This window comes from Epinephelus fuscoguttatus, linkage group LG16, assembly GCF_011397635.1.
Source record: "Epinephelus fuscoguttatus linkage group LG16, E.fuscoguttatus.final_Chr_v1".
Classification (NCBI taxonomy): Eukaryota; Metazoa; Chordata; class Actinopteri; order Perciformes; family Serranidae; genus Epinephelus; species Epinephelus fuscoguttatus.
Window position 1 is genome coordinate 36,167,859 of NC_064767.1, and position 21,897 is coordinate 36,189,755.

Below are 21,897 nucleotides of genomic sequence, written 5' to 3' on the forward strand. Positions count from 1 at the left end.
TTTAAAAAATCCCTGCACACATTGCAATTTTGTCTTTATCAGTTTTTTTTAAATCTCTGTTAAGGAGACCAACAATGATTTGTCATCAGAGAGATCATTTATTTCTTTGATGTAGGAGGACCTTGTCTTGCAGAAGAGCCCTGTTTCAAGACTGAATTTAAGGACCTTCATTATTTCAAATTAATTAAGAAAGTGGCATTCAATCAAAGTACAACAGACTAAGTAAGACACAGAAACCTCTAGGCAGGTAGTATTAATAAAGCTTAGGAGTGCTATTTTAGGGTGACCATACTTTGATTTCCAAAAAAGAGGACACTCGGCCGGCCACGACATGGCCTACTTAAATGAAACTCGCAGTTTACTCAAAGATGCCTTATAATTTTAATATATTTAAAATTTATATGTATGGATAGAAAATTCAGTTATATTACAAAATAATATCTCTCAAAGGCAGAAATTCAGATAGGCCCCTATAGGGGACACATACACACACTAGAGTGTGGCGATCCGAGCCCGACGGTACCCGACGGGTCAGGCCGGGTTTGGTCAGAAATGTAGCTATAAATTGTATTCGGGCTCGGGTCGGATTCGTTCAGCTTTCAGTGAAAATGTAGTGTAAAAATAAATAAAATCCTATTGTCTGTCCTGTTTATTGCTTGGGCACTGTTACTTACGTGACAACACCTGAACATAACACACACAGACACACATTGGCTGTTTGTTTCTACCTCTCTCCTTGCTGGAAGTCTCGGACCTCCAGCCGCCCGCCTCCGCCTTGATTAAACGCTGAAAATAAAATAAAAGAGGGAGACAGGTTTTTCCTATTTTATCTTATTTTGTTTTATTTCTCCCTCTCCTCTCGCTAGAAGCGTCGGACCTCCCGCCTCCCGCTCCCGTCTCAAACACGGAGGTCTCCCTCTCCGCAGCTGAGCACCCACGGCGCACGCCCGGCCTGTTAAATAGCCTGTAACCACTGTGTGACACAAACTCAGTGCTTTGGTCATTAAATAATGTCGGGCTCGGTTCGGGTTCGGACAGAAATATGCAGCCCGTGCCGCACTCTAACACACACACAAACACATGGAAAACCGGACATTATCATCAGTTTATAACCCCCCCGGACGCCCCGGACGGGACGTGAAAAGTGGACATGTCCGGGCAAAAGAGGACGTTTGGTCAGCCTAGCTATTTGTTTGCATAATAAAGTTTATAATAGCATCCAAACAGCAAATGCCCAGGGGCCCTGTGATTGGTTAATCCAATGCCTGTTAATGTGCCAATGATGTGAATAGATGCCACATGCACATTTAAAGAGGTTACTTCCCCCAAACAAAAGACACAGAAGAAGAGTAAATCACCTTGAATCAGCAGGGATGACAATAAATTAGAAAAGCTTACCTACGGGAAAATAAATTTTTGAAAGTGATACTGTATGCCTGAAAGCCTTACTGCATTGTACTCCATTATACTTTTATGTTTTGAATTGCCATCAGGCACCTGAATTTTGTGTTTTCCTGTACATGAAGACATTTTCACCATAAATTGATGCAGAAAAGACACAAATTAGTGCACTGAAATTCACCAGAATGCAGGAAATGATGTGTTTGACACTGAAAATGTCTTGGGGGCGGACCCCAAACAATATTTTTGTTTTATCCCTGGTGTGTAAAGCCATTAAATGTTTTGTTAATTTTTTGTAGAAAAAAACACAAAGAGGTGTGCCCTGTGTGGTGTGCATAGGTCAGTGGCTCTGAAACTGTGGGGCAGGGCCCCCCGGGAGGGCGTAGAGCTGCTGCAGGTGGTAGTAAGGATTTTTTTGGGTGTTTGTTTTCTCAGATATTTAAACTCCAAAAACAAATGACACCATGGGATTCATAATAGGTCTACAACACGAGGCTATCTGGGGGTGACTGAGAAATAACATGAACTAAGGCCCCATTTTCCCCAAGTCCCCAAGCAGCCACAGAGACAACTAACTAAAGTGCAAACAATCAGATTTATTAGCAGCTATATACTGTATGAACATACTAGTACATTACATAGATTCAGTGGGTAAAAAGCCAAAATAACAAAACCTAAAATACCTCTAATTTAAACAACCAAATCTAACCCGTAGAAATAAAAGATACCAAAATACAATCACTCGGGCTCTGAGTGGTCAGAAGTCTAGAAAGGTGCTCTACATGTGCAGCCCATTCCCTTATGCATGTAGACCAAAGAAGATCAAGGAGTCTTGGCAGTCATGGACTTTCCTCCACAGTTACCTGACCTCAATCCCACTGAACATTTATGGGCACACTTAAAGACTGAAAAACCCAAGCATTCGGTGACATCACAAGAAGCTCTTTGCAACATCGTCGAATCATGCTGCTAGGTTTTGCACAAACTTGTGGAGTCAACACCAGCTTGACTGCATGCTGTCATTAAAGCAAAATGGGGACACACTGTACCACATATAAACTTCATGTACATTTTTCAAAGATTCTACATTTCAAATGAAGCTGATATTATCATTTGTAATGAAAAAGGAATAGTGTTACATTCAAAACAAAACAAAGATAAAACAAAATATATGTATCTTGGCCAGTGGACTCAGACCTCTGGACCTCACTTTATTTCTACATAACAGTAAATGAACATCATAACAAATAAAACAACATTCATTGTTAAATGTCAGCAAAAAACATCCTTCATATTTATAACACTCAAAACCTCTACTAATCTGCTTCACTGTGTGGGTATGGTTTGTGGAATGACAGGACTTATAACATCAGCAACAACCACACAGCTCTTGTCAGAAACTAATTCAAATGTTGCTGAACTGTGACTGGTGCATGGACGAATGGGAACATTTCCTTTTTTCAAATAAGCCTCACCCACTTCAAACTAGTGAGAAAAGCAAGCAACCAGAGCATATATACAGAATCATACAGGGGACATAACGTGAACATATAAAAGGGTTACCCCTCCATTAAAGTTTAAATCACACTATTTAGTCTCAAATTAACTGACAGGTCTTCTAATACACAGACTAAAAGCAAATGGGTACTTGAGTAAACCAATCTATATTTTCAGTTATATTTGGTGAAGAACACACACAAAATGCTGTTGTTGTTTTTTTTTTCATTTACAACTCAAAACAGTTACATACTGCATATACATATACCTGCAATTTATGATAAAATAGCTAGCTCACCTGTTAGCATGTGCACCACATATAGGCCTTTGCAGCAGCCCAGGTTCAATTCCAACCTCTCTCACACAACTTTCCTGTCAGTCTTCAGTTATACAATCATTAAAGGCAAAAAACACTCAAAAAATAATCTTTTCATGATGAAATAAAGATTAAGGGCTTTAAACAGCGAAAAAGAAATTAGCCTAATGGCATGTTCACATCATATCATTACAAGCAGCCAAGTGGGGAAAGACATTTACATCAGTCTCTTACTTGTAATTCAGAGTCTAAGATTTGGGGAAATTTCTGACAGCTATATTTTCCATATGGTGAAAACAACTACAGAAGTGCTAGCAGTGACACCAAAATAAAACCCAATTCCATTTCAGCTTATTAAACAGGATATGTTTATCTGTCTGTATCTGGTTTTCATAGATGATTTATCTAGAGAGACTACAGGGCTGGCAGGGAGGTAATCATCTTGGAATACTGTGTGAACGCTCCCAAGTTGGAATAAAACAGAGGTTTGAACGCAACTTAAAAGAGTACTTCACCCGCAAAATGACCATTTGTATATAAATTACAGCATGTCACGTTGAATTTGTGAAGACAACCACAGCGAACAGAGAATCCAACTAGAATTACCGCCCCACAGTTGTATGCCTCTGCGCACCAGTCAAGTTTCTCTTACAGCCCATGTCTGTGAAAACATGGATGCTTCACAAACATCATTCCCCCAGCAGCACAGAAAATCTTTACAATCAGCACAGTTTCAAGGTGGACACCCAAAATTCGTGTCACTAATTATGTCTATGAACAAATATCTCCCCTTCTGTTTCTGAGATATGACACTTAATAATAGCCAGAAAATCGTAACGTTTTAGCAAAAATGCATGTGTTTGGGAAATACTGAGGACACGACTTGATAATGAGACCTGTACCGCACAACTTGTGTGAATGCTTGTTAATGGGGTGTGTTGATGTAGCATTGCTGTTGTAAAATGTGGATCCTGTTTACTTCAATTCATGAAGAATATTTACCTTTTTTGGATTCTCCATTCATCGTGGAGGCATGCAAGGAAAACAAAGTTTTATTCATGAATTCAAGGCAACACACGGTGAATTACTGATACACTAATAAACATTTTTTGGGTGAAGTATTCCTTTAACAGCCATATATGGATATGTCCTGTTATCTCTTACTTGTTACTATGCAGCCAGAGCAGCTGAGGATATCCCTGAGAATAGGTAGAACAGATTTCAAACGCAGTGTGGATAAAATTATGATGTGCATTAAAATGTTGTTCTGCTCTTTAAATCTGTACCTGTGTGTTGTTAAATCTTGGCTTACTGGTTGATTACAGTTTATATCGGTTTTGGGCTTGCTCAGCAGTTTTATTAATAATTTCTATACATGTAAATGAACCTTGAGAGCATGTTATTTCTTGTGATGCTCAACTATAACAAAGCTTTGTGCCAGCTGCTCCTCCTCTCCTCTGCCTGTTTCTGCTCTCACAGTATCTTCTCCCTCCTGCTGCCCTGTGCTGCCTCCTCCTTTACAGCTCTGACAGTCTGCTGTACTGACGGTCAGCGGTGAACGATGACACACAGTGGGCTGCTTCTGCTCTTTCATCACCGCGGGATCAGACTGAGACGATCTGGTGCATCTACTGGCAGAGTGGGTCAGCGCTGGACCAGTCTCCATCACTGGCTTCCTGAGGCTCTGTTCCTCTGCCTCTTTCTCTGTGCTTACCTTTCTTCCTTTCTTCCTCCTCTCTTTATTTGTGTTTTCCTCTCCTCTTTTGTTTTCTTCTTTTGTCTTCACTTCCTCTTTGGTCTCCTGCACATGGAGCTGGCCCATTCTCTCTGCCAGCTCTCTCAGCTCCTGTGCCTCGTCCATGGAGCTCAGAGAGGAGAGCTTTGGGATTGCTGGTTTCTTATTTTGTAGCTCTGTGAAAATTACAGTTTTAAAATCAAACTGAAGCGGAACAGTCAGTACAGGAAGTAACAAAACAATAGCTTTCTATGGCAAAGAACATTGGGAAATAAAACATAATATATGGTAATATGATAATAGACAGACATTTTGCCACACAGTGTATAGCTATCCTTTAAACATATGTGGTTCTCTCTGCTTTATCCATTAACTACTACATTATTAACTACTACATTATAAATTACTGTGAAAGGTGATTTTTGCTCACTTCTGATGGAATGGACTCCTCTTTCATTGGACAAAAATTAGAGCTACAGCTTTTTCTGCCATTCGGTGCGCAATGTGTTTGAAATTTATTGCATATGTTATCTGAAATTATGTAATTTAGACTACTGGTTCCCAACTGGTGGGTCGTGCCACAAGAATGGGTTGCAAGTTTATTCTGAATAGACCTGCAAGTGACTTGCAAATGTGTCAAGTTTGTAAAAAAAAAAATAAAAAAAAAAAATAAAAAAAATTCTTCATTTTGAAGTGCAGTGAATTTCCAGCACAGAGCTACATTTTAAAGGGTGAGTGACTAATGGACAGGCACTTGACAGAGACAGCAATGTAGCTTGACCATATGGCCAAACACAGGTATGACACTGATCAGTTAAACTGTGTGGACCTTGAACTAATGATGAAGGACAAAACTGGACTTTGTGGCCGAACCAGTTGGAAACCACTGCCTTAGATCATTTTGATTGATGTTTTACACAGCAGATCATAGTCCACACATATAATGTGCTGGGCATGGAAATAGCAATGATGTCTCATGTAGCTGTTGATGAGTGATGGGGATAATTTATGTTTAGTTTTGTAGAACTTATTAGCCCAAACATTAGCCTAGGACCAAGCCGTCAGACCATCATCACACAGCTGCTGTGCTCTGCTTATTCTGACACTAAAAGAATAATACTAAGAATGACATTTTTGGTCAAACCTGACTAGGATTATGGATTTATTACCTTCTCCATAAGCAAACAATTCATATTCAGCTTTAATTAACACACAATGGGCCTCATGAAGCAAGTAATACACAAATAATTATTTTCTTATTTTTGTTCATATTCACAATTTGTTCTTATTGTGTCAGTACCTACTGATTTCTGAGATTCACCAATGTTTTCTTATTTTTGCTCTTCTCTTAGTAAAGAGAAAATTTCATGTGTGGTCGAGAGCACTTTTAGCAAGATAAGAGAATAAGATCTCATTTTCACAGTCCACAAATTGTTGTCCAACTAGAGGAAACAAATTTTAAATTCAAGGTACATTTAAAAAAAAATGCATGAATTTCATACAATCAGATTTAGATTATTACATGTTATAGAGTAATTATAATGATTGGATTATTCAATTCTGATCCCAGTTACTGTAATTTCAGTTACTGTGCATCCCTCTGCTGACCAGTGCTGCAATGTCACTAAGTACATTTACTCAACTACTGTACTAAAAAACAAATTGAGGTGCTTCTACTTTACTTAAGTATTTAATCCTCATACCACTTTCTACTTCTACTCAACTATACATATATATAATAACTTTAGTTATTAGTCATTTTACAAATTAAGACTTTTGCTCACAAACCTACAGAAATATTCAAGTACACCTGAAATGATTAGTCGATTGATTAGAAAACTAATTGGCAACTACTTGCTGCTTTTCCTGTTAATCATTTTGATTTATTAAATTGATTTTTTTTCACAGAGTGCTTTTACTTTTAATACTTAAATACACTTCCCTTATTGTGCTTACATAATTTTACTTAATTAACATTTTCAATACAGGACTTTTACTATTAACAAAGTATTTTTACAGTGATGGTATTTGTACTTCTTGCTAGTAGGATCTGAATACTTCCTCCACCACTGTTGCTGACACAGCATTTACAGCATCACAAATGCTGTTTAGTTCTGGGTTTGTGATTTTCTTGTAACACCAGTAACACTCACAAATCAAATTTACTTTAAGTTTATTTAACTTTATATTGATTTCACTACTGCAGATGTTCTTCTTCTTACAGCCTTTTTTGTTGGAATCTCTACAATACTTGGGGCATGTGCCAGAGTCTTTGCACACCTGCCCTTGAATAGTGTTTAGGGGCCGTCATCTATGCTAATAGGTGACTTATGATCAAATGGGATTCATAATCTAGCACAGAGCAGATTAAGATGGTAATGAATGTTTGGTGCATCTCTACTTTTTTCTCTTAACAGAAAATAAAAAGAAATTTAAGAGAATGTTGCTACATGACACCCAACCTGTGCATGCATGTGTGTGTGTTACCTGCCACAGTCTGCTGGTGTGTCCTGACAGGAGGCTCTGCTATGGGCTGAGGCTCTCCAGGCTCCACGTTCTGCTCTGCTTTGGATCCAGCTCTCAGTGTGATGTGCAGGGAAATGGCCTGAGGACCACTGAGCTCATCATCAACTCTGCCACCATCAGTGTCACTGATGCTGCTGCTAATGGTGTCTCCTGGGGCAGTGGCCCCACCACTGTTTCTGTCATTACAACCACTGTCTCTGCCATCGTCACCAAGCACTTCATCAGTTTTACTTTGGATAGCTGAAGCAGCAGCTTTGGTGCCTTTTACAGAATTTCTTTTGCAGAGGTCAGCAGCTGTGTTGTCATCACTGTAATTATGAGTGCTGGTAGTATGAACATCTTTACTGCTGCTGCTCCTGCTGCTGTTTGTTCGTCGAGGTTTGTCCGGTAGCAGGGGGCGGCCCCTGATGGCCAGGTCAGGGTAGATCATCTGCATCTCCATAATGGACTGGTCTACACTGCTGAGATGGCAGCGTCGAGGCTGGGGCTGTGGTGTCACTGTACTTTCACTCCTGATGTCCAAAAACAGAGGTACCTGGAGAAACAAAACAGAGCTGAGGTCAGTGGAGAGTGCAACTGACCTGCTTCTTTAGTCTGTCATATCATGCTGTGCTCTGTAGGGACCACGGGTAACCTGCAGATGAACTTGTTCATTTGTGTGACTTAAACTGGACATTTATTGTGAAATATAAACACTTCTTTTTTGTGTTTTTGCTGATGCTTTATGTAAGGAAAGGAGATAATGCTGCCCCACAATTCCTTGCAGCAGCAACATTTAAATCAACTATTTTTTATCACATTACACATCCACAGTCTGAATCAGTTGTAACAACCTCAAAGCACAATCAAGTCAATATCAAAGTGTTTACTGAATTGAGAGGTGATTCTTAAGCTGTATCTTTGCCTACAATGTACATTTTTCAAAAACACATGTCCTTGCTTCTTATGTGGTAATTCTGTTATGATATTTTACATGTCTTTTTATATTAACTCTTTCCAGTTTTTTCTTCAATGGAGCCTCTCAGAGAAAATAGATGATGACATGATTATACTTGTTTATCTGGAGTGACAATTAACATCTTGAATCATAATCAGCATATAAACCTCTAACCGCTTCATCCTCTTGAGGGTCGCGGGGAGGCTGGAGCCTATCCCAGCTGACATCGGGCGAGAGGCAGAGTACACCCTGGACAGGTCGCCAGACTATCGCAGGGTTGACACATAGAGACAAACAACCATTCACGCTCACATTCACACCTACGGACAATTTAGAGTTACCAATTAACCTAGTCCCCAATCTGCATGTCTTTGGACTGTGGGAGGAAGCCGGAGTGCCCGGAGAGAACCCACGCTGACACGGGGAGAACATGCAAACTCTGCACAGAGGGGCTCCCACGCCCGGGATTGAACCAGCAACCCTCTTGCTGTGAGGCGAGAGTGCTAACCACCACACCACCATGCCGCCCATCAGCATATAAACCATTACACATATGTAACAATAACAATAACACAGAACTTTTCAAGATCCAAAGTCATAAAATCATCAGGTTTAAAAGAAAACAGATAAACAACAACAGTTCGGTTGGAGAACCGAAATTTCTCGTGTCCCAAGCATGTAGGGCAACTTCAGTGGCCAGCAGGAAAGGGCAAACAAGCCTTTCTGGAGCCAGTGTTTGGTTTGTCTGATCTGGGCTACTGTAAGAACAGCATGACAAACTTTGTGGAAGAGGACCCGCTCTGAATATAGTTATTTGCCCATTCTAAAGTAAAGACTAGAATTACCGCATCACGATTGTATGCCTCTGCACACTGGTCAAGTTTCTCCTACACTTTACATCCATGTCTTTAAAAACATGGATGCTTCACACACATCTTCTCACCAGCAACACAAATATCTATACAGTCAGCTCAGTTTCAAGATTAGTGTCAACATTTAAGTATCTGACCAAATGTCTCCCCATCTGTTCCTGAGATATGACATGGAGTAATAGCCAGCAATGTGTTTTATGCAGAATATTATGATGTCACAGTGAAGTTGACCTTTGAGGTCACAGTAACACAGTTATTTTGACTCAAAGTGGACATTTGTGCCAATTTTAAAGAAATTCCCTTGAGGTGTTCTTGAGATATCCTTGATGGGCGGGTGGACGCTCTATTACAGTTCTCATAGCAGGAAGGTTTTGATGTTGAAACATCTGTTGATGCGTGCATGAAACCACACTGTTTGATAGTTACTTCTCTCTGGTGGCACTGCTTTGCTGTCAGCTCCTTTTTCTTTTTCTCGTCCTTCTCAGCACAGTCAACCAGCCATCGGCACTCTGCCCTACCTCTTTTCTATGTGCCTCTTCCTTCTTCTTCTTCTCCTCCTCCTCTTCCTTTTGCTCTACTGGTGTCTTATTTTCTGTGGTTTCCTCCTGTTTTGTAGGCTCCACTCTCCTCTGAAGAACCTCCAGCCACTCCTGCAGTAGAAGATCACAGCTGTCACATAAAAGCCATTCAGTGATAAGAGTTCTTGTGACCCTTGGCCATGTCCTATGGCTGCTGTTCATTTGCATATATGTGTTGGGTGGAGGGCAGGAAAAGACTCAGTATCACTATCAGTATGGCGTGTTTGTGTACCATGGTGATAAACTACACTCATGCTGTGAATGTTTCTTTTCATTGAATTCCTTTTTTGAACGTCAACCTCTGTCACAGCTGTACTTGGATTCTGCTCGTTGCAGCCTGGAACGATATCTTCCTTTGATTTTCTTTAATAACAAGATTCTGGTTTTGTGTCCTCGTTATGCATGTTACTTTCTTTGTTTTCATCTCTTTTAAAGATACTTTGTTTAGGATAAAAACTGCAGCAGACAGCCATGCAAGGCCCTCAGATCAGACCCCAGAACACAGAAACACATTAACTGCACCAGTTTTTATCAGGATTGTTCCAGGGGCTTTAATACAGCCAAACACTACATAATATACTGTAGTATAATCAGCTGCTGTTACTATGATTATGTAAGTTTGGTTATCGTGGTTGCATGATTTCTGATCTCACCTGTGGTCCCAGCTGATCCTTCTCCAGGAGCTCCAGGAGTCGGTAACACTCCACCCTGGCCAGCAGCAGCTCAAAGCCCAGCAGCATGGCTCTTTCTGGATTAGCATCCTCACTCAGTCTGTATTCACTGAAATACATCAAACAGTGTAGAGGACCAGACAAAAAGTGATGAGAAGGGAAGACCAAATGGCCCTTGCACAGATGACAGAAGCTGGCTTGAATCCAGCATGTTTGACATCTTTCTCCAGTGCCTAAAAGTTCACTGCTGATTTTTTTAGAGCAACCTCTAAATTTTTCCCACAACTCACTGCCGACATTTTTTGGATGTTTCAATTCAGGAAAATTAAGGCTAAATTACTGGCACATTTACCACCCCAACTCCCCATCAGATTAGCAAACTTTCTGTTGCTGTTGTTACACTTATTAGACTCAGTGTGGCCACTACCCCCCTGGTTTGTGCTAGCTGAATATACATTGCTACAGCTGCTAAATGAAGGCCAGCCTGAGGAGCTGACCACCCGCTCTCCTCCTGGTGAAGTAGTCTCCTAGCAGCAGGGATTGAGGTGTACGGACTGCAGGATGCACTAGCTAGCTAAGAAAGAGAGCAGGGTGAGGAGGGGCTGAGTGAATCACTGCACTGCATGCAGCACAACAATAAAATAAGATTTTACATATTCAAATAGTGAAAAAGACTGACTGGTCAGTGTTGATATTGTGGTGGGTGGCCACAAATAACTCAAATGTCTGGGAAACACTAAAATGAGGTTTTCATAGTTATTATCCCCATAGGTGAAAATGGCAGATGGTGGAACAAACAACATAACTGTATAAACAGCAATAGTTGCCAGGCTCTGAGGAAAACAGAAAGCCATCTGGCTGGCAAAAACACAACTTGAAAATGCTAGGGGGACTTGAAAAGTTGTCTGTTTCATCTTTAAAAGTGCTGTATGTGAATGAGGTCATGCTACTTCTCTGTGTGTTGTAATCATGGATGTATAAAAAAAAATAATGGATAGAGGTGGGCTCTCATTCATTCCACCGAAAGTTGCTCAATAGCACATGAAGCCAAAAAAAATTATTTCTCAGATGTGAAATTTCCAAGATTACCACATCACTGGGCCCACGGAGCAAGCACACTCGAGACTTTTGCCAACTGAGTGGGGTTTGTAATGTTAAAAAAAAAGTTGAATCCACTGATGTACAGATGTCTTTCCCAATGTAAGTCAATGGCAAATGGTATTTTTGGTCCACAGGGACTGTCAGCACTGTTGCTATTGTTAGTGCTGTTTTTTGAGTTAGCAGTGGGTCCGCACCGTTAGCATGCCGGTGTGTACCTGCAGTGCGCCATGTAAGCAGAGTCTGCACACCATTTGACAGTTATCAGAGCCAGCAAATTCAGTGGATTGGCCGCTAAATTTCAGCCGCGAGAGCAACGTTTACGTCACCAGGACCACATGGCCCATACAAAACAACAGGTCAAAGGAGAGTATCTTTATGTCATTCAGATAGAGAGAGATTTTGTCCCTTTATTTTTCAAAAGCAAACTTAAGACAGGATACTCAACACTTTTAAATTAGACTTATTATCTCTTTGGTGCCATTTTCTTGACATGACATGATTTTCTGACATTGCCTTTTAAGTCTTACTCTCTTGACTAAAGTTGAGGCCAATTTCACTGTTTGTAGGTGGATATGTGTGCTATATGGTGCATGATTCTCCTGACATGGAGACACTCTGGCAGCTGTTTGAACAGGCCTTGTCGCTTCATGTCGAAAGCATCTATCGTCACTCTTGTTCTGCATTCTCCATCTGCATTCTCCTTGTTTCCTACCTTTGTGGAGTGTCAGTATGGGGCAGATAGCCAATAGAGGCAAGGACTGACTGAATGGTAGAACTGCTGAGAACTGGCAGGAGACAGTAAACAAATGGACCTGTGAATGCCTGAAAGAGACACAGAGAAACAGAAATACATTTAATCTAAATAAAGCAACAGTTATTTATTGAGGATCATTTGAATTTAGTCATTGGAGCAATGTGACCAAGATATGGAGTGAATGGGACATTTTTTAGATAAAAAAATAAAGTTACCAGTGCTCTGTGGTGAACAAACTTTCTCATGGAGACACTTGCTGTGTCTCAATTCGATTCCCACTTTAGCACGTTATTACATTTTTTCAGATTTCATAGCTGTATTTTTTTTTAATCCAAATGAACAGTATTGTAGGAGTGTGGTTTGATGATCAAACTCTGATGAAATAGGTACTCTACACGTAAACATGTTTTTGGGCTATACACTAAATAAAAAAAAAATCCTCTCTACCTACTCAGAAACATGTACTGGGCCATATGGGACTATTACAGGAGTTTCATTTCAAAATAAAATAAACATGTACATATACTGGGGACTTTTATGGTCCCTTGTGCTCTGCACTGGCTTCCTGTTACATTTAGAATTGATTTTAAGCTCTTCCTCCCTGTATACAAAGCCATACATGGGCTAGGCCCAAGCTACATTGCTAACTCCCTTGTTAACTATTTGCCTCTATGAACGCTGTGATCATCTGCTGCTGGTTTACTGGAGGTTCCCAGCAACAGCTGGAAGAAGATCAGGAATGCAGCCTTTGTCAATTGTGCCCCAAAGCTACGGAAAATGCTGCCAATAGATATCAGGGAAGCCAGCTCGCTAAATATTTTTAAAAGGAAGCTAAAAATGTATCTGTTCGCTGTAGCCTTTAACTAGCTCCGACTTTCCTGATACAGGTCTGAAACTCTTTCTTTTTGTGCTGAACGCTGCTGCAACTTTTCTAAGGTGGTTTATCTTACTTGATTTTATGATTTATGGTTTTGCAGGACTACGGTTTTATGATGTAATGATTGTATGACTTTTTATGTTTATTTCATCTCATGATTTCATTATGATTTGAAGATTTATGGTTTTGAATCAGTTAGTCTTTGTTTTGAAACAGTTTCAAATGTCCTTTATATTGCATTGTCCTTCTTTGTGTTTGTATGTTCATATACTGTCCTTATTGTAGAGCACTTTATGCTGAATTTCTTGTATGAAAGGTGTTATATAAATTCATATAATATATACATTTATTGGTAGTATTAATATTAGTATTTCTATTAGTATAAGTATTAGTATTGTTACAGGGCCACTAAAGTCCCGGAAAGCAATATTTTTGTATTTTGTGTGCATCAGTTTGTGCAAACATGTTATAATCTTGTGCTTATAAGATTATAACTTGTTCCCACAGGATTAAAAAAAATCACCTTTTGTGACTTTAGGGGCTTTGTAGACTAGACTAGACTAAATTCAGGTTTATAATTTTGGAAATTATTTATTAGCGGGTTCAAAAGTTATTGGCAATTTCAGAGCATATCGAACACTGAAAACTCAAACTGTGGATTTCAACAAATTATTACCCCACTGGCAGCAGGGTCTATTGAGATGTCAGTCAATCCATCTGTCTGTCAATCCAACACTTATGCCCAGAGTGACACACACACACAATTACCAGCAAAGGTGCCATGAAATCTGGTGAGGCTATTTATGGTCATCTGAAGAAAATTCTTATTCTAATGCCCCCCAGTTTTTATTTGGTGCCACTGTCAAGTCTAAACTTCACTTTGACCCACAGTTTGGTTGATGACAATGAAAGCACACCAGAATGCCTAAAATCCTTAATTTATATACCAGTAGTATCTAAATCTGAGCAGCATATTGCTGATATTATACAGCAATACAGGTTTAATGTAACCCTTGTGGTAAAAAATTCAATTTCTATGTAATTAACTGTAAAACACAAGAAGCTGAATGCATTCATAATTCAGAGAAAGAAGCCTTGGTGATTTCAAGGCTGGATTACCAGTTGATTTTATTTTATTCATTTAAACATTGTATCAGCCAACATCATAAGCAAGATGAGGGCCTTTGGGTGTGTTGTGCTTTTCATCTGGAGCTTTCATCTGTTGGGCTGGAGCCTATCCCAGCTGACATTGAGCAGGTCTCCAGACTATCACAGGGCTTCCTCAGTTAATTTGTCTGTTATCACATCATCCCTCACAAACCTGGAGCCAGGTGGTATTCTGGTACTGTAACTGTACATACTGCAGAGGGGGAGGAATGGGGGCAGTGGCATAAGGAAGTTACAACAGGCCCCAGTGCACACTATTATGATGGGCCCTAGTGCTCGCTATCATGCATGCATTGTCTTGACATTGGACAACATCAACATACATATTACCCATGCAAGTATCATAGCATATCTGACAAAAATATCAAAGAACATAAGAAATTATTCATTTCATTGAATAGTTTTTAAAGTATATTTATAGATTTTATAACTTATACAGAAAAAGCATATCATTATGTTTTAACTAGCTATTGACGCTATTGATGACACAGATGGGTTTGGCTTTTTGAGGACATATATAGCAAATGGCACAGTTTTAAAATGGATAATATATTTTGATATCATTGTTTTTTGAACACAGGTAGCCTATATTTGCAATGTGACAATCTGAATCACTTGTAACTGCTCTCTTTATGGGCCCCTTGACCCCAGGAGCCCCAGTGCAATCCACTGTCTATATTTACAGCCTTGAATGGGGGACTAAAAAGGGCCCAGCTGCTGATTTTTCTCAAGGCTCCCTAGCAAATTATTCCAGCCATGTATGAGTTCTACTCCCTCTGTGAGGAAATGACAGTTGAGAAAGTAAGGCAGAAAGAAAGAGTTTAAAAAATAAAAAGGATATCCACCTTAAGTGTCTTGATTTCCTTCCTCCAGGGTTGAAGAAAGAGATTGAGGCAGAGAGTCTCCAGCAGCTCGGTGGCTTTAATAAAAGCAGACAGATGTTTCCTGCAGTCAGTGCTCGGGGAATCACAGTCTTGTGTCACAGCCTGGTAGAAGGGGAACACGGTGAATGTCCCTGAGGGCTCTGGTTCTCTCAGCAGATACTGAGCTGCCTTCTTCAGGAGCCCCTCATCGCGGCACGGCCGGACCTCCGGACACAGCTGACGGTAACAGCTCACATAGTCCTCATACAGCTCCTGTCGGGAAACCTCGGCCTGTTCCTCTGGTCTGCTGCCGTCCTTCATGATTGTCACACCGACAAACTACAAGCTAGAATGAGGAAGTACAGCTGTCAAACAACCTGACGAGGAAGTGAAAGTAAGAGCAGCTTTACCACCACCTCTTTTCTTTCTCCCTCCTTCAAAGCTTACTGTTTGTTTTGTTTTGTTTTGTTTTAATTTGAAGTAAACCTGAGATTAAAATACCAATTTGACCTACATAAAATAAAACATAATAGTGTAAAGTTTTATAAACATTTTCTTCAGGCAAATCTTTAGGAGCTGTACAGTTGCTGAAGAGGTAAAGGTTATATTATTCTGTAAAACTACAATAGGGTGACCATATTTTGATTTCCAAAAAAGAGGACACTGGCCGGCCACGACATGGCCTACTTAAATGATACTCGCAGTTTACTCAAAGATGCCTTATAATTTTAATATATTTAAAATTTATATGTATGGATAGAAAATTCAGTTATATTACAAAATAATATCTCTCAAAGGCAGAAATTCAGATAGGCCCCAATAGGGGACACATACACACACTAGAGTGTGGCGATCCGAGCCCGACGGTACCCGACGGGTCGGCCGGGTTTGGTGAGAAATGTATAAATTGTATTCAGGCTCGGGTCGGATTCGGTCAGCTTTCAGTGAAAATGTATTGTAAAAATAAATAAAATCCTATTGTCTGTCCTGTTTATTGCTTGGGCACTGTTATTTACGTGACAACACCTGAACATAACACACACACACACACACACACACACACACACACACACACTGGCTGTTTGTTTCTACCTCTCCCCTCTCCGGAAGTCTCGGACCTCCAGCCGCCCGCCTCCGCCTTGATTAAACGCTGAAAATAAAATAAAAGAGGGAGACAGGTTTTTCCTATTTTATCTTATTTTGTTTTATTTCTCCCTCTCCCCTCGCTAGAAGCGTCGGACCTCCCGCCGCCCGCTCCCGTCTCAAACACGGAGGTCTCCCTCTCCGCTCCCGTCTCAAACACGGAGGTCTCCCTCTCCGCAGCTGAGCACCCACGGCGCACGCCCGGCCTGTTAAATAGCCTGTAACCACTGTGTGACACAAACTCAGTGCTTTGGTCATTAAATAATGTCGGGCTCGGTTCGGGTTCGGACAGAAATATGCTGCCCGTGCGGCACTCTAACACACACACACAAACACATGGAAACCCGGACGTTATCATCAGTTTATAAACCCCCCCGGACGCCCCGGACGGGACGTGAAAAGTGGACATGTCCGGGCAAAAGAGGACGTTTGGTCAGCCTAAACTACAACGTCGTGTGACACTGCTACAGTGTAATAGCGACAGGGGCGTAAATATAGACAGTGAAGTTGCACTGGGGCCCGTAGGGAGAAGAGCACAATAACCACCTGGAAATAAGCCCATGTTCAAAGACAAACTCACATTAAATGAAAGGTGGTGCCATTTTCTATATATGCCCTCAAAATGGCAAACTTATCTCCAATATGGTTTCTGGGTTGTTGTTTTTTTACAATAATATCAATCTGTAACAAAATGATATGCTTATTATACATAAACTATTAAAAAACGATGATTTAACTATAAAAACTATTTGATAAACTAATTATTTCTTATTTTCTATGGTAGTTTATGTCATATACAAATATGTAATGATGACTGCTGGGTAATATGTAGGCCTATGTTGATGTCAAGTCTCTGAGGAGGCTGACTGATGGAGGCCACCACCGCTGCTCCCAGACCCAATGCTCTTTCTTCCTTATGTTACTGTCTGCTGGGATTACCACATGTACTACGACCACCCTCTTCTGTCCTTTGTCAACCACCACTATGCCACACACCACTATGGTTGGTTAGCTAGCAGCTGCTTGTCAGTCTGGAACTTCAAATCCCACAAGATCTTAGCCCTGTTGTTCTCTACCATTATATATATATGTATAAGAAGGGAAGAAAACATTCATTCATCCATCTTCTAACCGCTTCATCCTCTTGAGGGTCGCGGGGGGGCTGGAGCCTATCCCAGCTGACATCGGGCGAGAGGCGGGGTACACCCTGGACAGGTCGCCAGACTATCACAGGGCTGACACATAGAGACAAACAACCATTCACGCTCACATTCACACCTACGGACAATTTAGAGTTACCAATTAACCTAGTCCCCAATCTGCATGTCTTTGGACTGTGGGAGGAAGCCGGAGTGCCCGGAGAGAACCCACGCTGACACGGGGAGAACAGAGAACCCACGCTGACACGGGGAGAACATGCAAACTCCGCACAGAAGTCCCACGCTTGGGATCGAACCGGCAACCCTCTTGCTGTGAGGCGAGAGTGCTAACCACCACTGAATTAAAAAAAGAAGCCTTTTAATCATAGAGTATCATATAAAAAGTTTATACAAATAACAGGGAACCTTATCTCTGATGAAATAAACACAGGAAATAATCTGCTTAAAATTCATACAAGTCGTTCATTTTACACAAACTGCATTCACTGTTTGGGTCAACAGAGCTCTGTGGTGTTATTGTTAAGTGCTGAATATGATATGAAATATCCATTAAAAATATATCACTAAGTCAGTGGTCGACTTAGTGATATATTCATTTTATGATAGAAAAGGGGTCTCCTTGGGGAAAGAGTTTTGAACCACTGGGTTAGATTATGGAAGTGTAATTCATGAATCTGCAGCAACAACTGTACGTGGAGGATAAAATGTGATCCAGGTCTGAGCTCTTAGACTGGGAACAGGAAGATCTTCACCTGTGTGTGCCCTGCAAGTTGAGACAGGAGACATGCCACAGTGTGTTTATACAGAAAACAGCTCCTAGACAACTACTGGATGAACACAGGAGGTCATGGAGAGTCATCCAACCACACAGGCCTGCTGGAAAGGGAGAGAACACCAAAGTCAACATAATTCAGTTCAATTCAGTTCAGTTCAATTCATATGTTACATGAAATCATAAATGTGATTTTAGTAAAAATGTGTTGTTGTCAGTTCCTTCAATATAGTAGTAATAAATAAATCTTTTATGATTGTCCTGGCCTTATTTTTGCAGCGCCCATGTTATTTTTAGCTGAGCAAACCACTCTTTGCAGGGCCACAAGGAAAAAAAATCCTGCAAGTTGGATCAGCCTGTGATTTAAATTTTTTACTTTGATTTTCAGTGTGATTTTGAATCCAGCCCTCAGTGGGTTGATGATTTTGGTTTCCACTGACCATTGTTATGTCATTTTGTTCTCAGCAAGTCATGCCCTGTACATCTGTAAAGATTTTCAACTTGTATAATTCGTTCATCAGGATCTGATGTGTGATTGTTTCCTTATTTTTTTAAGCTGCATAATAGCAGATACACTAAAGAGTAATATAACAAGGCACTAAGGTCACATTCATTTGGGTTCCTGCTCATATGGACATTCTGGGTGATGAGAGAGTGGACTGGCTGGCCAAATAAGCTCATAAAAAGAAAACGTATCTATTTTCAACTATAAAATTATAAGGAATGGGCGTAATGTGGAATAAATCAATAAAGGGTAGCACAGTCCTGGGATCAAGAGATAAGGGGGTGACATTTATCTGTTCAAAATAGAGCTGGTTTTGTGAGAAGTACGGGAGGAAATAGAGAAGAGATTATAATGACTAGAATAGGACACAGTAATCTGAATAGCACACTTTACATTATATGGAGGCATCCAGATAGTCAGTCTTTGTGAATATTGTCAGGTACCAGACATCGGAGCTTGTTAGTTTCAGGAAATATGTGTCAGAAAGAAAAGACACAGTGTAAGAGATAGAAAAGATGAATGTGTGTACAGGGCGGGAGTTTAGTCAGCTTCCTGAAGAGAGGCTTGATGACACAGCGGGCACTGTAGGAAGTAACTGTCACCAGAAGATGGCAGTAATGCGTGTCTAAGGAAGCAAGCTGCTGTTACACCTCGAAGAAGAAGAGGACAGGATGCACACATGTTCGTTTCCGGGGTCAGTCCGCACGCTGCCAGACTGTAAACACAGGTTACTGTCAGATTCAAAGAAGAATTGGCAACATTGGGCTATGAGGTGGTGTTTTTGTTGAGGTAAGTAGTGACATGTCACGTTAAATGTGGCCGGTTTGTTTGATATAAATTGCTGTGAATGTGTGTGTGTTTGAGCAGAGTCTTGTCTGTTTCCACTCAGCCACTGGGAAATGTGCCTCTACATGTCTGCTAACTTACTAACGGTTCGTCATTTCTAATAAGAACATTAGATGTAGTGTGTCCTACCGATACACTCGTGACATGTTGTTTTCTTGCTAATAATGTTCCTCATGTAACCGCAGCTAACGTACTGTTAGCAATAAATGCAAACACGCCACAAGTGATCCCAAAATGATTCTATAACACGAGTATTAAAGGGGAACTACGCCAATTTTCAAAATAAATACATGTCATTCCTTTAGTCTGAAGACCGTCCAAAAATATTGATAAAAATGAATAACTCTCCCAAATCCAAAAGCCAGAGTGCTAAAACTGAAATTTGTGATGTCGCAGGGTATCAAGTCTGGAGCTGCTCCACAGACAGTGAATAGTGAAAGATGTTCTAGATGACACTGAGGGCAGCCAGGGGAGTGCTCTGAGCATATGGGGACATTCTGTTTCAGTACTGAGATCACTACGATAGAGTAAAGCTCTTTTGGGTATAACAAAGAAGACAAACATTCATTGTGTGTATTTGATCAGTCTCCCATTCACTGTCTGTGCAGCAGCCTCAGATGTTATACCCTTTGACATCACAAGTTTGAAGCCTACTTCTCTGTTCTGGCTTTGAGAGACAGTAGCCCAGGTTCACAAATATTCCAGTTTTGTATTGGAGGGCATATGAAGGTATAAGGGGTGTACCTACCTCTTATTCTAGTCAGTCAAAAAGCCATTGGAATATACAGAAGAGTGTAATCTACCTGTGCCCTCCTCTATAAGCTACCCAGTGATACAGCCACCTCATATTTGTCTCAACTGCTAGCATAAGAAGACTATAACTAGGGCTACGTGGTGAACAAATTTGATTTGAAAGCACAGGTAAGTGTTCAGTGTGGTCAATGACAGCTCATTGACCACAGCTTCTGTCTATGGGTTTGAACCTGGGGCTCACTGTTGACCGTTGTGACACATATGTGATCATAGATATTTTAAACTCAAGATTCATTGACCAGCTTTTTCCAAGCTCGCAGTGATTGTGTGGAAACCTTTGCAGGGTGTCACAGGTCCATTTAAAGTCTGAAGTTCAATTTCATAAATATTTGACCCTAAAAGTTATTAAAAAAAAGTCTTAGATTTGAATTTGTGATGTGTTAATGGCCACATTTTTAAATCTAATTTAATGTATTCATCTTTTAATTTTCCTTACATTTAAGTGTCTAATAAACCTGTAGACACCCTGCTTTAAACAAAGCCAGTAAGTGTAAGTTTAAAATATTTTTCTCACTGAGAGTTGGTTATGCTGTATAGAAGAGTTGGTAATGATGTGATTAAAGCAACTGCCTTGCTTTTATCTCACCATTAAGCTGTTGTGCAGTTGTATTTGGTTGCATAAAAGAAAATGGGTTGTAAGTTAAAGTTGCATGCAAAAGTTTGGGCACCCCTGGTCTGTGAGGGTAGAACAGTGCACCACCACTCCAGAGTCTGATAAATCTTTCTGCAGGTCTTTTACAGTCCAACAGGTGTAGAATTCATGTTGTGATTTTTGTACATTTCTCATTTTAGTCTCCCTCTGAATGTTTCTGTCCTGCTGCAGGCTCAGAGAGGCACAGACATGAAGAACAGAGGTGGTGGCTATGTGGACGGTCGGCTCAGACAGAGAGTGGAGCAGGTACAGATCCATATCCTCATATCCTATCCAGTATGGTAACCATCCTACCATCAGAGGACATCATGAGGGAGACCGAGTCTGCTCGTCTCCTTGCATGAATTTCATGCCGTCTCCACGTTACTTTTCCTGTTAAAATGACATGCAATCAAAGACTGGGTCTGTGTTTTACACTGAACTCTGTTTTCAGTATTTGTCAACCTGCACCAGTCAGTATGTGGACCTGTCAGCCATGGCCCTTGAACTTCAAAAACAGTACAGGTAAGTGCATCAGAAGTCAAAACAGTGATTTGCTCCGGCTCTGACCCAAGCAAATGTGGTGACTCTGCTTAACTTTACTTTGGTCTGTCCTACACTAACTGCTGCAGTCAGGAAATCATTTATAAATTGGATAATGAACACTTTGTTTGTTTATGAAAAATTATATTAAATTGTAGGGCGGCATCGTGGTGTGGTGGTTAGCACTCT

At 40.5% G+C, this 21,897-nt stretch overlaps 2 protein-coding genes across 5 annotated transcripts in view; one reads left to right on the forward strand and one right to left on the reverse strand.

The window, feature by feature from the left end:
- Positions 1–1,984: 1,984 nt before the first annotated feature.
- Positions 1,985–15,616, reverse strand: si:ch211-189a15.5 (uncharacterized). Its single transcript, XM_049601201.1, has 6 exons — positions 15,278–15,616; positions 12,347–12,456; positions 10,516–10,642; positions 9,803–9,934; positions 7,437–8,010; positions 1,985–5,125 (listed from the first exon to the last, which is right to left on the reverse strand). The coding sequence occupies exons 1-6, from the start codon at positions 15,614–15,616 to the stop codon at positions 4,614–4,616; spliced, it is 1,794 nt and encodes a 597-aa protein (XP_049457158.1). The 3' UTR covers positions 1,985–4,613.
- Positions 15,574–21,897, forward strand: part of nvl (nuclear VCP like) — a 29,006-nt gene continuing 22,682 nt past the window's right edge. The window contains exons 1-3 of one of the 4 annotated variants that reach the window (XM_049601172.1): positions 15,574–15,689; positions 21,358–21,432; positions 21,620–21,690. In XM_049601172.1, coding sequence (XP_049457129.1) covers positions 21,376–21,432; positions 21,620–21,690 — 128 coding nt within the window. In that variant the 5' untranslated portion in view covers positions 15,574–15,689; positions 21,358–21,375. Of the gene's footprint in view, positions 15,690–19,366; positions 19,665–21,357; positions 21,433–21,619; positions 21,691–21,897 lie in introns of those variants that run through there. The other 3 variants (XM_049601174.1, XM_049601173.1, XM_049601171.1) reach the window with 3 other exon arrangements.